Source organism: Patella vulgata, chromosome 3 (genome assembly GCF_932274485.2).
Source record: "Patella vulgata chromosome 3, xgPatVulg1.2, whole genome shotgun sequence".
NCBI classification, from domain to species: domain Eukaryota; kingdom Metazoa; phylum Mollusca; class Gastropoda; family Patellidae; genus Patella; species Patella vulgata.
Genome location: NC_065881.2, coordinates 78,340,791 through 78,355,080, shown reverse-complemented (window position 1 = coordinate 78,355,080; position 14,290 = coordinate 78,340,791). Strand labels below are relative to the sequence as shown.

General features: G+C 34.9%; 1 protein-coding gene across 3 annotated transcripts in view; it reads right to left on the bottom strand.

Moving 5' to 3' along the window:
* LOC126816855 (cilia- and flagella-associated protein 99) overlaps positions 1–14,290 on the bottom strand; it is a 35,026-nt gene that overhangs the window by 15,246 nt on the left and 5,490 nt on the right. For all 3 annotated transcript variants that reach the window (XM_050543631.1, XM_050543630.2, XM_050543632.2), the window contains exons 4-8: positions 13,878–13,972; positions 13,488–13,600; positions 6,352–6,443; positions 3,313–3,371; positions 2,855–2,962 (exon numbers count right to left, since the gene is read on the bottom strand). In XM_050543631.1, the coding sequence (XP_050399588.1) occupies positions 2,855–2,962; positions 3,313–3,371; positions 6,352–6,443; positions 13,488–13,600; positions 13,878–13,972 (467 nt within the window). The remainder of the gene's footprint in view (positions 1–2,854; positions 2,963–3,312; positions 3,372–6,351; positions 6,444–13,487; positions 13,601–13,877; positions 13,973–14,290) is intronic.

The window sequence follows — 14,290 nt, the reverse complement described above, 5'->3', positions numbered from 1 at the left end:
CTATGTAAAAGATGACTGCTTTCAACATATGACGTCACATCATGTGGGGTGAATCATTGGCTCAATGGCGCGTGGTTCATTTAAGATGTTACTGGTCTGGGCAGAATGGTGATGTTTTCTCATTTTGCATACCCATTTACACTAAATAAGACATAATTTTTTACCTACATATACTTCAAACACCTTTATTTCTAATGTTTAAAAAGGACATATTTTTTTACCTACATATACTTCAAATACCTTTATTTTTCTAATGCTTAAAAAAAATGTTCTAGAATTTAATTTGCAGAAGGAAAAAAGTTTATATTGGTGGCTCATTAAGCCACACCGATGTCATCGCTATCAGTGATGGTAGCAGCCGAACGAATATTCACTGCTGATCAGTGTGGGAGAATTCTGCTAGGGCAGCGGAAAATATTAAGTAAAGGCTTTTTTCTTGATCATATTTGCCAATCAAGTATTTCAAAGAATTTAGCCACAGTACACACAGTTAATCTTGTAGTTTTTATGTGAGAGAGAGAAATGCAGTTTAACTCCACTCAACACAAACTAGGTCATTTTGGGACTAATATATATGGTATGATTTTATTCATGAGAACCATGTTTTAAAATTTATTACGTATGAATTTGAATATCTTGTTGACATATGATTTTTAATTGTGGTCTGAAAACGCCTGATTAAATAGTAAGAGTTATGCCCCTTTATTTTCGCGAAAAAAAATGTCCAACAAAAAAAAATTTGAAATCCCATCACTGCTTTAAATACTTTTCTTATAAAAATGAGAAGTATATCGTCATTTATAAAGTGTGTTAATACTGAAGAATAGAAACAGTTTCTAATTACACGGATAACCAATTAAATGTACTTGGGGTTAGTGGAATGGAATGGAATGGAATGGAATGGAATGAGATCACTGGGGATACCGAGGATGGCGATCTTAAAGATACATTATGTAAGATTTAGATAAAGAGCTAGCCATTCTTGCTTTAATAGTTCAAAAATAGATAATGTAAAATGAATAATTTGAAAATTTCATTCAAATTACTCAATTGGCGAGCGAAGATATTAGCCTTTGAAGGTTTGACAAGATGTGTGCAATAATTTCAACCACCGTACTGGTTGTTCGAAGCGAAGTCTCGCTCCTCCATTTTTAGCTTAAATCAAAATATGGCTGAACTGTTCTAATCTATTTAATATCGGAGAAATCCGAACCCATCGAGAGTTGATTATGGCCTGGATAAGTTAATTAATGTCTAATTAATAATTTAGAAAACATTCCAGGCCTAAAGAAAGACAGGCAATGGGCAAATTTAGCTCTTGCATAATGTATGTTTAAATCTACTTGGAGAAATAGTAACTGGATCTCAATACGAGTAATGTCATGGGTTCTAGCTTCTAAATTCAAATACGCCATAAAAAGTAAAGAAAATGGCATATCTATGACATTTGAGTTTTCAACATTGTAAGTTATCTAAATGACTTTTTACTTCAAAGCTTAAAGCCAAAACCTTGAAATAAACAAAATTTGGTATTTTTAGATGATATTTAGTCTTGCTTTGTTTGTGTCAGTAATTTTCAATGTTTTTTTTTCATAACACCAAAGCTTATTATCTTGGTTAGGTTTTTAAGATAATTGTCTTAAGTCACATACCAACTGTGTCGTGTCGCATTGAACTCGAGCTGGTCACAAATGTCAAAGTTATTTATACTCTAACTTTGTATTAAAGATACATTATGTAAGATTTAAATAAAAAGCTGATCTTGCTATAATAGCTCAAAAATAGATAACGTAAAATGAATATATTGAAAATTTCATTCAAATTACTTCATCCTTAGCCATGTTATCACTGTTTGTAGTTTTGAATGAATGTCAAAGAAATTAATGCTTACACATACATTATGCAAGAGCTAAATCTGTCTATTGCAGGTCTTTCTTTAGGCCTGAAATGTTATCTCAATTATCAATTAAACATTAATTAACCTATCCAGACCATAATCAACTCTAGATGGCATCGCTAGCCTGCGATCTTTAGTGGATTATGAGCCGATTTACTGCATAACTTTCCTTCACGATTTAATGATTAAATGGTTAATCGAGACTATGTTGTTTATCGTACTGACTTTAGTAATGATGATCGAGGCTAGGCGGAAATTTCAATCGCTTAATTCTCGGTTCATAGTGGATCAATTTGAATGAAATTTTCAGCAAATTGCCTTTACATTATCTAGTTTTTAACTATTATAGTGAGAACTGCCAACTCGTTATCGAATCTCCCATACTGTATCTTTAATACACAAGATTAAATGATACCCGGGTTACAGTGTAGACTGATACAAAGTTTATCTCTTTATTTCGAGTGAATACTATATTATTCAGGCCTGGGACTGGACTGTGCAGTGGATGCTTACGACTGCCCTCCAGATCCATTCCTTTCATTATATATAAGTGTGTTGCTTATTTCTTGCAATGTTTTTATTATTGTGTGTCTTGTCCACAGGTTTTGTTTTATTATGGGTTTTGTTTACGACTGGGGCGATTCTCCTACACTTATTATTAGCAGATGATAAAATGAGGCACTAGCAGTGGACGCTTATGACTAGTCCCCAGATTAATTCACTTGATTTTATATTAATTGTTTATTGCTTACAATGTCTGTGTAGTATGTGTCTTGTCCAGAGGTTTGTCTTATCGGTTTTATTTGAATGTTATGTGGTCTACCCTGCACTTACTATATAGTTTTATTTTCAATCGGCCAGGATTGATCACTGAATCGACACACTTACAGTCGCATTTTGACGCTATGTGGACCACGCCTTTAAATTTTTACGAATAAGGACCAAAGTATAGATTACCTCGGCCTTCCTTCGATTAGCCTCTTTTACTAGATTCAATGTATCTAATTCTGATGGTGTTCTGTAGATGTGTTTTGGTACAGGTTTATGAGCAGCTACTTTTGGAATCTGAAAAAAAATAAATATATTTTTTATTTAATCTAAAATTGGTGAAGTGAGGCTAAATTTCGAACAACCAGTGCGGTGGTTGTGCAATTAATGCACACATCTTGTCAAACCTTCAAAAGCTAATATCTTTGCTCACAATGGAGCAATTTTAATTTAATTTTTTCTATAAATCAATTTTACATTATCTATTTTCAAACTATTAAAGCAAGAATGGCTAGCTCTTGATATAAATCTTACATAATGTATCTTTAATTAAAAAAATAAATAATCAAGCCATGGAAAATTTGATATTTTCCGAAAAAAGGTAATGACGTGCAAAGACTTTATATAAATTTAATGTTTCTACTTACTACTTCTGGTAAAGGTACTTGTCTTGCACGTGGTTGGGTGATATTAAATGGTTTCACTTCTGTAACAAATAAAAAAATAAAAATAGTAAAACAAAAAACATGTATGTAAATTAAACAATTGTGTGTGTGTTTTTTGGGGTACAAAAACCAAATGGTATACAGGTTCCTGGGTCACATAAAATATCAGACAGTGAATGGGGCAGGATGTAAATTGAATAATCTCAGCGATTAACTAATTGGTTACATTTTGTATATTCAATTTAGACCTAAGTGCAAATATCATCAAGAAAAGCATTGCCCTTTCTAACGATTGAGTGGTTTCACTTCTGCAACAAATCAAATTAATAATACTTTTAGAATGAAAGATTTGGGTTGATACATAGCTTGCAGTGCTTCTTAACGCCAACTGAATCAAACCCCAGTACATGTAGACTGTGATTGAAGCACCACAACTGACATCCAATGATACCAGTAATTCAAAATGGAAGCCAGTTAACATATTTTATATTCACATAAAAACAATAACATGTATTAAGATCCTGATGTAAGAAGTCTTATTTCATCAAATATAATCCAGATCAAATAAATAATACTGTCAAATTAACAATCAGTATAAACTACAGAAGCATTCAGTTTCTTGTTTGGGAGCCACGGTGGCTAAGTGGGTAAAACGCTGGCTCGCTAGCCTGGAGGACACGTGTTCAATCCCTGCATTGGCTGAGAGAGTTTATCAGGATTTTCCGACGTTGTTTCCCCTTGTCAGTGTCTCGTGTACACATTGGCATGCACGTAAAAAGACCCCTTAACAGTTGGAATTCAATATAAGAGTAGGCCATAGTGCCACTGCCCGTTCAAAATTCCCCTCATAACACACTGTATGGCATATGCCCGTATTCATTAGCCCAGTATAGGAGCAGAACAGTAGGACTTTAAACCCCATTTCATTTCATTTTCTTGCATTAGATAAAAAGCTTGTCGTTCTTGATATAACAGCTCAAAAATAGATAACAAAACTGAATATATTGAAGATTTCAGTCAAATGGCGTTATTTTGAGCAAAGTTATGAATGCTTGAAATTTTGACAAAAATGTAGCCTAAGAAATAGTCTTGATTGTCAAGTACCATTATTACGATAATAAACAAAGTCTTGATTATCCAATTTAAAGTTAAATTATTAAATGACACAAGTGTTCCCATCCATTCAATATCTAAGCCATCCAATGTTCTAGAGAGTTGATTATGGGTTTGTCATGTGAATAAATGTCTAATCAATAATATATATAACATTTCAAGCCGAAAAGATCTACAATAGGCAGTATTTAGTCTTGCATAATGCATAGATTTTTAAGTTTGTTTGGATTTTCAGGCGTGGTTCCCTCTTGTCAGTGGTGCAGGATGGAGGGCCTGGCAAGGGACAACATGTAGTCGTTCGAATATGACGAAAAAACAAGTTCACATAAGAGAACCCTTGGTTGTTTGAAATCCATATAAGAGTAGGCTGTAGTGACGCTGTCCGGGCAAAATTTCACTTGTGACATATGTTTGTCTTCATTAGCCCAATCAGATAAGACGCTGGCTCGCTAGCCTATAGGTCGGTGTTCGATCCCTGCATTGGCCGAGAAAGTTCATCCAGATTTTCCCGCATTGTTCCCCCTTGTCAGTGATGCAGGACGGAGGGCCTGACAAGGACAGCTCTCTAGTTGTTCGGATGGGATGAAAAACCAAGGTCCCATGTACACATTGGTGTGCACGTAAAAGATCTCTTGACAGTCGGAATTCCATGTGAAAGTAGGCCATAGTGCCACTGTCCGGGCAAAATTTCCATCATAGCACACTGTATGGTGTATGTCCGTCTGCCCAGTTTGGAGCAGAACAGTAGGACGTTAAACCCCATTTCATTTCCAATCGGAGCAGAACAGTAGGACATTAAACCCTGATTTAATTTCATTTTTTAAGTTTGTTGTTTAATGTTGTTTAAATGTCATTTATAGAGATTGACAAGAATAAATAGTGAAGAACAGAGAATCCTGGCTATGTAATTGTCATTCTATATTGTTATTTGCATTTATTTTAGCATTAAATTTCACTAGCTATCGTTAAACGTCGTGCTTCTCCAAAGATTTATTTTTATTCGTCTTGAAATTTAATGTCATGTTTCAACGATTTATATCTATCAGTCAGGGATTCAATAAATGTCATAGCTCGCCAAGATGTTTATTTTAATTACAGAGGAATCGAAATGACAAAATAAATATATGCTCGTATCTATTCATTAAAGGAGATGGCTGAATGGTTAGCACGTGCGTGCTGTATCACGTGTCTGTCATTGAGTCAACTGGCGTGGTTTCGATTCCCTGCTTGTACATGAAAAGGTGCAGAGTAGTCTGTCCAACCTTGTGGATTTTCTCCGGGTACTCCGGTTTCCTCCCACTGCTAAAGACCCCTACGCACAAGTGAATTATGGAAATAAAATTGAACCATGTGTTAGTTCCAAAATGACCTAGTTTGTGTCAATAGGACGTTAAACCCCATCTCTCTCTCTCTCTCTCTCTCTCTCTCTCTCTCTCTCTCACCCTTAATAAAAGAATGCATTAGTTTATTCTTGTGGCTGTCATTTTTACTGTTACATGATCTCATTTACATAATGAAAGTAGAGTGAAAGTTTAATATGCAAAATTTCATACAGTGATACACATTTCAGACTGGGTTAATGAAGACAGACATACACCATATAGTGTGCTATGATGGAAATTTTACCTGGACAGTGGCGCCAGGACCTACTCTTACATCAACTTCCAACTGCAAGGGATCTTTTACATGTACACCAATATGTACACAGGACCTCGATTTTTTTGTCCCATCCGAATAACTATACATTGTCCCTTGCCAGGCCCTCCGCCCTGCACCGCTGATAAGGGGGGACCCACTGGAAAATCCACTCCAATGCAGGGATCAAATAGAGTACCTCCAGGTTAACGAGCCAACGTCTTACTCAATGAGACACAGCGGCTTCCAAGATAAGAACAAGTAAATGGTTACCTGTAGTTGGTGTCTGCTTCTTCTTAGCTTTAACTTTATTTTCTATTCTATCTTTCATTTGATTCAACAAGTCTAATAACTCAGGATGCCATCTTTAAAAGTAAACACATAAAATATATATTAAAGATACATTACGGAAGATTAGGTAAAGTGCTGGCAGTTCTCACTATAATAGTTAACCAGTGGCTGGCAGTCAGGATACGCCCACATTTTTTCTTGATTCATGTTTGTTTAATATTAAAGATACATTATGGAAGATTAGATAAAGAGTTGGCAGTTCTCACTATAATAGTTAAAAACTAGATAATGTAAAGGGAATATGCTGAAAATTTCAGTCAAATTGATCCACTCTAAGTCGGGAAAACCTTACTTTAAAATCTTTGTAGCCTTGATTGTCATTGTCACGATAATTAACAAAGTCTTGATTATCCATTCTTGCGGTTAATCATCAACAGACGTTGAACAGCAGATCAGATTCAAATCCAATGAAAATCGGACAAATAATACGGCATCAAGAGTTGATTATAGTCTTTTTACGTTAATAAATGTCTAATTAAAGGTTTATATAACAATTCAGGCCTAAAGAAAGACCTGCAATAGGCAGATTGACCTCTTGTATAATGTATGTTTAACATGGAACCAAAATAAAAATGGTAACATCAATAACATAGTAATCTTTTAGTAAATTGGATAGAGCAATATATTACAACACATACTTATGGAAAAACAGCTATTAAATTATTTGGGCAACATTTCAAAGAATATTCTCTCAAATAAATTAGTAGCTGTTATTCCATAAACATATGATATAGTTTATCAGTAGAGTAGATCATTTATGTATTTTAAAATTACCATCAACATGGAACCAAAAAATAGCACAGTAGGCTACACAGCACAAACATGTATTTCAAAATTCATACTCCCCAAAAACTTAAATTAAAGTAAGGCTTTGAAATTAATTTCATGCAATTTATGTCAAATACTTTAAGAAATCAAATTAATGCCATCTGTAGCACTCTGTATTTGTGACCTAAGGCTGCTATATTATTGGAGTATACAATATATACGGATTTGGTATATATACGGGCATTGCAGTTTTCAGTTATGTTTCCCACCGATTTTGGTACCCTCATTCATATCCGGACAGAATGGATTCAGAAGAAGAGGAAACTCTGGCATGGTTTCTACTTGCGGAGGCGTGAAGCATGGTGGCGCGAAGGTCAGGTTTTGAGTGGGCTCATTCCAATATGGTGGGGGGGGGCAGTTAACTGGAAATCACTGTTCAGGAGAATCTAGAATAGTCTTCCATGATGTGCATCAATGTTTAGAACTTTTGATTCAAACTTTTTACAACACAAATGCCCCATTTTCTACACACCTCATGGAATTTACTCCTCCCTGCAGAAAGTACATGTATACGCCCAAAAAAAACCTGAACATGCACGATACCATGTATACGCGTATAGCGTGCCCCTTTACGTGTATCGTCCAATGTAAACCACTAAGCAAATTCTTGTTCGAACACAAGTATTCGTGTATACCTCTAAACGCATACCGAATAACGTATACCCCTATGTAATGGCAGTCTAAGGTCACAAATTATTACAAAACATATAATATGTTATAATATATACGTTATGTGATAATTAGTGTCTGACAAAGTCTGTGACAGGTGCCTTATATCCAGCCTTGTCTGAAGGAGATCTGTGTAAATATGTATGGAAAGTAATACAACCTGCAGTATCCTAATTTTCTAATACAGTATTTCCATATATGGCAGCTTTCTTGTAATTTTATCATTTAATTAAGACATTATTAATCCGGTAATAACATGACCATTATGTTATCAATATGTTATCAATAACATAAATAAACCAATTACCTGATTAACTGTCATTGATTATTGTTCAGTGGAGTGTTATGTTCGACAATACTACTGATAGGCAGGGTACCTACTCCGTACTATACTATTCAAAAAAAGTAGGGGATATTTGATTTTTAAGTGTTATTAAAGTCACCTAATGAAACTGACGAAGAAACAAATGACAAAATGAAATGAAGTTCACATTCATCGATTTATTCCAAATGATCGTTAGACTAAGTAAGGCACAGACTGACCATTATAAGGGTAAAATGATACCCGGGGTCAAACAGCAAAGTTACCACAGCATCACAACCAAGTCAGTAACGGGTAAATCCTCCTCTGTTTGCCAAACAAGCATTGATCCGACGTGGCATACTCCTAATGATACGTCTAAGGTCATTTTGGTCCAGATTGTCCCATTCCTGTTGCAACGCAGCAGCAAGTTCTTGGACATTGGCAGGACGTTGTTGACGTTGACGTAACCTCTGTCCAAGCATGTCCCAGACATGCTCGATGGGGGAGAGGTCGGGACTCAGTGCTGGCCAAGGTAATGTGGTGATGTTCTGTTGTTGGAGGTAACCTGTAACGATCCTGGCCCTGTGACATCTTGCGTTGTCATCCTGGAAGATGAAACAGCGGCCATGACGTCGTGCGAACGGCACAACATGGACTGCCAAGATGTTGTCCCGGTAGTACTGGCCTGTAACACGCCCTGCAACAACATGTAAAGCCGTTCTTCCAGCAACAGTGATGCCTCCCCACACCATAACAGAACCACCCCCAAATCGATCATGTCTGATGACGTTAACGTCTTGGAAGCGCTCGTTTCGACGACGCCACACCCTCCTACGTCTGTCCAAAAAATCAACAGTGAACCTTGACTCATCTGAAAACATCACATTGCTCCAGCTTCGATTATCCCAGTGTTGACGATCCCTACACCAACGACGTCTTGCCTGAATGTGATGATCTCTCAAACAAGGGATCACGCGAGGACGTCGGGCGCGAAGGTGACCCCTATGCAGTCGATTCCGAATCGTCTGGCCACTCACTCTCACACCAGTGTCTGTTTGAAGACGAGCGCTGATCTGATTTGCTGTGATGACACGATTTCTCAAGGCCAAGGTACGGATAAATCGATCCTGGGCTTGAGTTGTCGCCCTTGGTCGACCTGAGCGTGGTCTGTCCTGTACAGATTGTGTATCACGGTATCTGGACCATAGCCTGCTTATGACAGACTGAGAAACATTCATCGTCCGCGCCACAACCGCCTGTGTTGTGCCGATCTGTAGCATGCCAAGGGCACGTAACCTTTCATTTTGGGTAAGCCGACGCATATCAAAATTTGTTTTCTGGTCACTAAAACAATTAAACTGATGTTTCCACCCTGGAATTCAATGCCACAATGACTGTAACATTCAAAGTCAGAGTCGTGCAAATCTTGGGTTGGACCCCCATGATGATCCCAAGCATCACCTGCATTCCATGCGGTAGCTATTGGTGCGTTTGGGCGTTACATGTAACTGGAAATGTTTCTTCTGTTAGGTTCTATAGTGACTTTTTTCGTAGTCATTTGCATATTTTAGTATTATGCCCCCAAAATCAAATATCCCCTACTTTTTTTGAATAGTATATATGTTATATTATCAGACAACAAAAGTACATATTTAAAGGGGCATTAGGTAAGATTAGATAATGGTTAAAATAGATAATGCCAACAGAAGATGCTGAAAATTTCAGCCAAATTGCTTCACTCTGAACCAAGATATTAACGATTTGATTTTTGTCTAGCCTCGATCATCATTGCTAACATTGGTTCTATAATTAACAAAGTCTCGATTATCCAATTTTACGTTAAATTAACCATCACAAAATCTATTCAAATCCACTAAAGATCGCAGACTAACGATGGCATCGAGTATTGATAATGGCCTGAATCAGTCAAATAAAGACCTGCAATAGACAGATTTAGCTCTTGCATAATGTACGTTTAATACAACGTGATTGGCAATCAGTCACATATATGGACAAACCCATTGAACGTTTAGTTATTTGGGGTCTTGTCCATAAATAACTAACTCAATTCTTGAATAAAATGTTTTGTTAAAATTTCAAAACTTTTAGTATATGGAACTAAAAGCTTTTAAAGAGTGAAACTAAATATTTTTCTTTTTTAAATTAGTCTTTTTCAAGAAGATTTAAGAAGCAAGATTTTAACACAGTTTTCCCGAAGAACAGAAAATCAAAGACATTATTTTCTTGGTTTATGAATCAAAGTACCTGGTACTAATAAAGATTTTATTTTATTCACATATCTAAAGTTTGTCTATATGTACAGATAAGGATATAGTCGAATTAAAGTAAAAATCTAACAGCATTTTATGCAAATCTTTTTTTTTTTTAGTTTGGGTACATATCTTCATGAGCCACGGTGGCTAAGTGAGTGAGACGGCGATGCAGACTTGCTAGCCTGGAAGTGGAGTGTTCGATCCCTGCATTGGCCGAGAAAGTTTTTTTCCAACATGGTTTCCCCTTGTCAGTGGTGCAGGACAGAGGGCCTGAAAAAGCAGGAATGCACGTAAAAATTTCCCATGGCAGTTGAAATTCAATAGAGGAGTAAGCCATAGCTCCGCTGCCTGGGCAAAATTTCCCTCATAGTACACCCGTCTTTAATAGCCCAGTCGAAGCAGAACAGTAGGACATTAAACCCCCATATAATTTCATTTATCTCCAGAAATTCAAAAAAAAAAAAAAAATAAAAAAAGGAATATAAAGTAGGCCTACAAGTTATCTAGAATCTTCGAATAGACTGTCAATTTCTGCATGCAATCTAGGGAGAGAGAGAAATGGGGTTTAACGTCCACTCGACACAAACTAGGTCATTTCGGGACTAACATATGATTTAATTTTATTTCAATAATTCGCTTGCTTGTAGGGGTCTTTAGCAGTGGGAGGAAATCGGAAAACCCGGAGAAAACCCACGAGGTTGGACAGGCGACCCTACTCCTTGTCACGTACAACCGGGGATTCGAAACCACGCCAATTGACTCAATGACAGGGCGTATGATACAGCACGCACGTGCTAACCATTCGGCCACCCAACCCCCCCGCATGCAATCTAGGCCTCTTGACATATATATGACATAATGTATCATAACATGATTAGATAAAATAAGGTCCTAACTCCATTTCATCTACGATAACTGCTATATATCTTAGATATACTATCTATAAACAACCATTTACAATATATAAACTGACTTGCTTGGTTATTGTTTTTACGTTATAATGTAAATGTGAAGTACTAAAAGACAACAAAAAAATGCAGAAATTTCAGGTAAGTTTCAATTGGTTAATAATAATAATAATAATAAGAGAACAATTTTGTTCTATAAACTATAAAACATACTTATGGAAAAACAGCTACTTTTTTAAATCAGTAATTGTTTTCCTATAAGTATGTGTTATAGTTTATTGCTCTATCCAGTTACTAAATGACTCTAAAAGAGAACTTTGTTCTAGTTGAATACAGATTATGTACAGCAGAAATTAAAGTTACAATTTCATATTTTCTAAGAAAGTCAAAACACAATTATTTCTATGTCTTTTGCTCAATAGGTTGTCAACTCACTATTATACGATCATAGGTCTCATTCTCACACTTAAAAATCTTCACACCGGAAATAATAACACAATTACCTCCCAATTACCTCCCTTGTTTTCCTATTCCCACCATGGAATAGCTATCTACAAACATTTGAATTTGAAGTTGAAAATGATATTTTTGCCAATTTCTCAACTGGCAATAGTGAATTATAGGATTAATAGGATTATTCTATAAAAAGGTAGGACTGTTTATAGATACCATCTATTTTAGGGCTTTATTTTAATACATTTTAAAAATATAACTTAAAAATATGAAATTGTAACTTTAAAGATACATTATGTAAGATTTAGATAAAGAGCTGGCCATTCTTGCTATAATAGCTCAAAAACAGATAATGTAAAATGAATAATTTGAAAATTTCATTCAAATTACTCTATTGCGAGCAAAGATATTAGCCTTCGAAGGTTTAATAGGACATGTGCAATAATTTTAACCACCGTACTGGTTGTTCGAAGTTAAGTCTTGCTCCTCCATTTTTAGCTTAAATCAAAATATGGCTGAACTGTTCTAATCCATTTAATATCGGAGAAATCTGATGCCACAGAAAGTTGATTATGGCCTGGATAAGTTGATTAATGTTTAATTAATAATTCAGAAAACATTTCAGGCCTAAAGAAAGATCTGCAATAGATAGATTTAGCTCTTGCATAATGTATGTTTAATTATCAATTATTGTGATTTTACAACTAAAGGTCATGAGCCTACCTATATATATCTCTTGCTAAGAGAAATAACCAAACAAATTGGTCACAAGCCTTCAATTTAATCTCTAATACATTTACTTGATTTGATAGTTCTCTAATTGATTACTCTTTTGTCTGTGGAGTCCATGACAATTTCATAGGTTATGTAGGTTGTTTGTCAATAGTTTGTTTGAGATTCAGTACAAAATAAAATTGCTTACTATTTTGTCTGTGGAGTCCAAGAACTTTTTATAGGTTATGTAAGTTGTTTTTCAAAACTGTGTATTTCAGTACACAATAAAATTGCTTACTATTTTGTCTGTCGAGTCCATGAACTTTTCATAGGTTATGTATGTTTTTTTGTCAACCATTTAGTTTAAGATGTTGTACGTACATCTCTATATTCTGTTAAAAAAACAACTTAAAACACATTTATTTAATCAGGCTTTTAACTGACTCTGTGTACAATAGTTAACATGTCCATAATCTTGTTGTTTATTTATGATTATATTGTCACTTTATAAAGTGCCCCCTGAACATGTTATATGAAAGGGCGCACTATAAATATGTTGTAATAATAATAATAATAATAATATATCAGTACACAATCAAACTGCTTACTATTTGGTCTATGGTGTCCAGGTCATGTAGGAAGTTTGTCAATACTTTATTTGTATTTCAATGCACAATCAAAGGAGTTGGATGGTCGAATGGTTAGCATGTGCATGCTGTATCATAAGGCCTTTAATTGAGTCCATTGGCATGGTTTTCTAATCCCCAGTTGTACGTGACAAGGAATAAACCATATGTTAGTCCCGAAATGACCTAGTTTGTGTTGAGTGGACGTTAAACCCCATTTCTCTCTTTCTCTTTCAATGCACAATCAAAATGGTTGTCAAATAAGTAAAAAGTTTCTATATACCTCATTAAAGGAGACAGAAGAACGGTCTGTACAAAACTATTCTCATAAAGACTGCACCATTTATCTCGAATCCAAGTTAATAAATTTTTCTCATCCAGGAAGAAGTTTAAAAGCTTGTATAAGAAATATAGATATAATTAAAAGATTTCTGTTTTTAAAAAATTGTTACAAGTTCTTTAAAGATTCATTATGTAAGATTGAAATAAAGAGATGTCTGTTCTGGTGAAAAATTAAAATATTGAAAATTTCAGTAAAATTACTTTATTCTGAGCCAAGTTTTAAGTGTTTGAAAAAAATAGCCTTGCCCTTGAGCCTTGATTATCAAGTACCATTTCTGCGATAAAAAATCTAATGCAAGAAAAAATGACATCGTAGATTAAAATCTGTTACCTTGTAAATTCTATTTATATCTTGTGAGTATACAAATTTTCTTAATTGTGAAACTCCAAGTTCATCTAATCTAAACAAGATCAGATAACACAAAACTGAAAATATAAATAAAATACATATTAAAGTATTAATGTTACAAAATATTTCTATATTTTTACAATATTTATTATCAGAAACAAAAAATATATTCATACATCCACAGAATTAAGGAATCATGAAGAACCTGCATAAATGGCCATAAATTTAAACAATCGTGACTTTCTATGAAATGTTTATCATCTATTCTAGCTCTCTAATTATGTTTCTAATAATTAATTTTGTATGTTTATGTCCAGATAAAATAATAAGTTATAATAAATATGACAAATTAAATAATAAATAATGCAACAAACACACAACAAAAAAAGCACTTA